The sequence below is a fragment of the Phytophthora parasitica genome (genome assembly GCF_000247585.1).
Source record: "Phytophthora parasitica INRA-310 unplaced genomic scaffold supercont2.55, whole genome shotgun sequence".
NCBI classification, from domain to species: Eukaryota; Oomycota; class Peronosporomycetes; order Peronosporales; family Peronosporaceae; genus Phytophthora; species Phytophthora nicotianae.
In genome coordinates this window covers 209,546-212,468 of record NW_008649041.1, presented here as the reverse complement: position 1 = coordinate 212,468, position 2,923 = coordinate 209,546, and the positions used below count along the sequence as shown (strand labels likewise).

At 49.4% G+C, this 2,923-nt stretch overlaps 1 protein-coding gene across 1 annotated transcript; it reads left to right on the top strand.

Annotated features, from left to right (window-relative positions):
* Positions 1-2,251: 2,251 nt before the first annotated feature.
* Positions 2,252-2,785, top strand: PPTG_23880 (hypothetical protein; the record flags this gene model as incomplete). Its single annotated transcript, XM_008913707.1, has 1 exon — positions 2,252-2,785. The coding sequence occupies one exon, from the start codon at positions 2,252-2,254 to the stop codon at positions 2,783-2,785; it is 534 nt and encodes a 177-aa protein (XP_008911955.1).
* Positions 2,786-2,923: the final 138 nt, after the last annotated feature.

Sequence of the window (2,923 nt, the reverse complement as noted above, 5' to 3'; positions counted from 1 at the left end):
CTGCCTCTTAAGAAGCCGAAGGTCAATGAGTTTCGCCAAGCGGTGGATTACAAGCCGTTGAATGCGATGACCGAAGCAATTGCAGGCGTCATGCCTAACTTGAAGACAAAGTTGGAGCGATTGAAAGGAAAGAAACGCTACGGTCTTTTCGACTTTATCCGCAGCTTTTGGCAACTTGCTGTGGCGATAGAAAGCAGAGAGCAGCTCTCGTACATGACGGATGAGGGTGTGTTCACGCCAACCCGTGTGATGCAAGGAAGTTGTGATTCGGCGTTACATTTTCAAGTCTCGATGGAGAACTGTTTCGCTGAGCTACTCGATCACCATTTACTTATATGGATTGATGATCTCTTGTTCTACTCTGAAACTATAGAGAGTTACCTTGCTGCTCTAGAGCGGTTGTTTGACTTGGTGAACGAATTCGGATTGAAGTTGAGTCTGAAGAAGTCCTCGTTGTACCAGCGCTCAGTTACGTGGTGTGGTAAGGTGATTGATGAGAATGGTGTTCGTCATGACCCAAAACCGATTGAAGGACTCACTTCAATGCCAGTACCAGTCACAGCGGGACAACTGCAGCAGTTTATCTGCGCAACGAACTGGATGCGAGACAGTTTGGTTGACTACGCTCGCACCATTCGGCCGTTGCAATCGCTGTTGGATCGTGCACTTGCTGGTAAACGAAAGACGAAGCGTGTTGCTTCAGGAATCAGCATCGGATTGGACGATGATGAGCTCCGCAGTTTCGAACAGGTCAAGAAGCTCCTGCAGAGCTCGGCCATGATGACACACCCGCGTGAGCAGGCCACCTACGGCTTGTTTACAGATGCTAGCGACTACAGTTGGGCTTCAATCCTTACGCAAGTGGGTGAATGGAAACAAGGAGTGGCAATTACTGAACAGGAGCATGAGCTACTGATATGCAAGAGCGGTTCGTTCACTGGCGCTCAGCTCCACTGGAGCGTCATTGAGAAGGAGGCACTACCAATCGTGCTCTCCTGCGAAGACCTTGACTACCTGTTGCTGAGGCCTGGTGGTTTCAAGGTGTTTTGTGACCACCGAAACCTCATCCATGTTTTTGCCCCTGGGCAAGAAGTTAAGAAGCACGTACGTGGAAAATTACTTCGATGGGCTGTCAAACGCATGGAGTTTCGCTATACTATCGTTCACATCGAGGGTGTCAACAACGTGTGGGCAGATATGCTTAGTCAATGGGGTGGTGCTACTACTCCTACGGTATCTACGACTGCAGTATCTAGTTTCAAACGAGTGACTCGCTCACAGACCCAAGCTTCTAGAAAGCCTCTGCTTCGGCCTCTTGACCAAGAGAACTTCACGTGGCCGACACTGAGTGAAATCGCGGCTATGCAAGCGGCTCATGTAGCTTCTGCTCCTACTGCTAGTGCTGCAGATGAACATGGTGTCTACCGAATTGACGACTGTATTTGGATACCTACTGCTGCCAGGGCACTCATCCAGCGACTCCTGATCATCGCCCATTGTGGGGCACAGGGTCACCGTGGTGAAGTCGTGGTCTTGAACCACATTCGCCGTGTATTTTTGATTGAAGGAATCGCTGCTCTAGTTCGTCGTTTTCTGCGCTCCTGCTTGCTCTGCCAGCATGTAAAAGGAGGTAGGGTGGTTCCTTGACCATACCGCTCTGACATTCGCAATGGAGCTTTACACTGGGATTTTCTCTATTTGGGTGATGGATTTGGCTCATGCAAATACCTACTACTACTGAAGGACAACTTTACCCATTTCTGTGTGTTGATGGCGTGTGATACACCAACAAGTGAGGTTGCAGTTGATGGGTTGCATGGGTGGTACAGCCGGTTCGGTGTACCACCGGTATGGGTCAGTGACCAAGGATCACACTTCAAGAACGAAGTACTTGCAGAGCTATGCAAGCGGCTGACGTGTGAACAGCAGTTCGTAGTGGCATACAGCCCGTGGATCAATGGATCCGTTGAACGTGCAAATAGAAATGTACTGCAAGTGCTACGTGCAATGATAATGGAGTATCAGATTTCTCGCATCGACTGGATCTACCTGATACCCTTGGTGCAAGCTAACATAAACTATTCTCCGGTGGCTTCTCTTGCACACAAGGCTACTGTTGAGGTGTTCACTGGCTTACCAGCCCCAACACCAGCCTATATCCTGCATGTACCTGGTGATCAACCTAAGGCAATCTCTATTTCAATTACCATTGAAAAGTCTCTTGGCGAAGCTACGGTCTAGTATTGAGGACATGCACTGTGCCGTCAAGGGCAAGCGTGAGAAGACCACATTACTGAACAAGAGAAAGTCCAGAGGTGCACAAGAAGTAAACTTTTCTGTGGGTGATTACGTCCTACGATCACGTGTCGATGAGCGACGACACAACAAACTGCTAGTAACTTGGATCGGCCCCTACGTGGTTACCCGTGCGGACTCGCACTCGTTTCGCGTTCGGCACCTGGTTACAGGCAAGGAGCAAGATGTGCACGCTTCACGATTGAAGTTCTACGCAGACAGTGACTTGGAAGTTACGGAGGAACTATTGGAGCACGTTGCCTCCCAAGGCATCGTGTCGAAAGTTAACCGACTTAACAAGCATCGTTGGATCGAACAGAAACAGGTCTATGAGCTCCTACTGAGTTGGTGCGGCTTAGAGCCTATCGAGGACTCTTGGGAGCCTTTTAGGTCTCTAGCACAGGATATACCTGCGCTAACACGTACCTACGTGGAAGCTGCCGAGGACGCCAAGTTGGCGACAGCTTTTCAGAAGCTGACCTTGAGCTAGAGAGCTTTCTGTGTCAAGTTGGCAGCCACGATGTGAGTAAGATTCCTACTATTTTGGCAGTTGCCTTAAAGTAATGAGATTTACAAGGTCAGTGGCCTGTGTATCCATGGCTCAACCTGTATGGTTGTAGGCATAAGG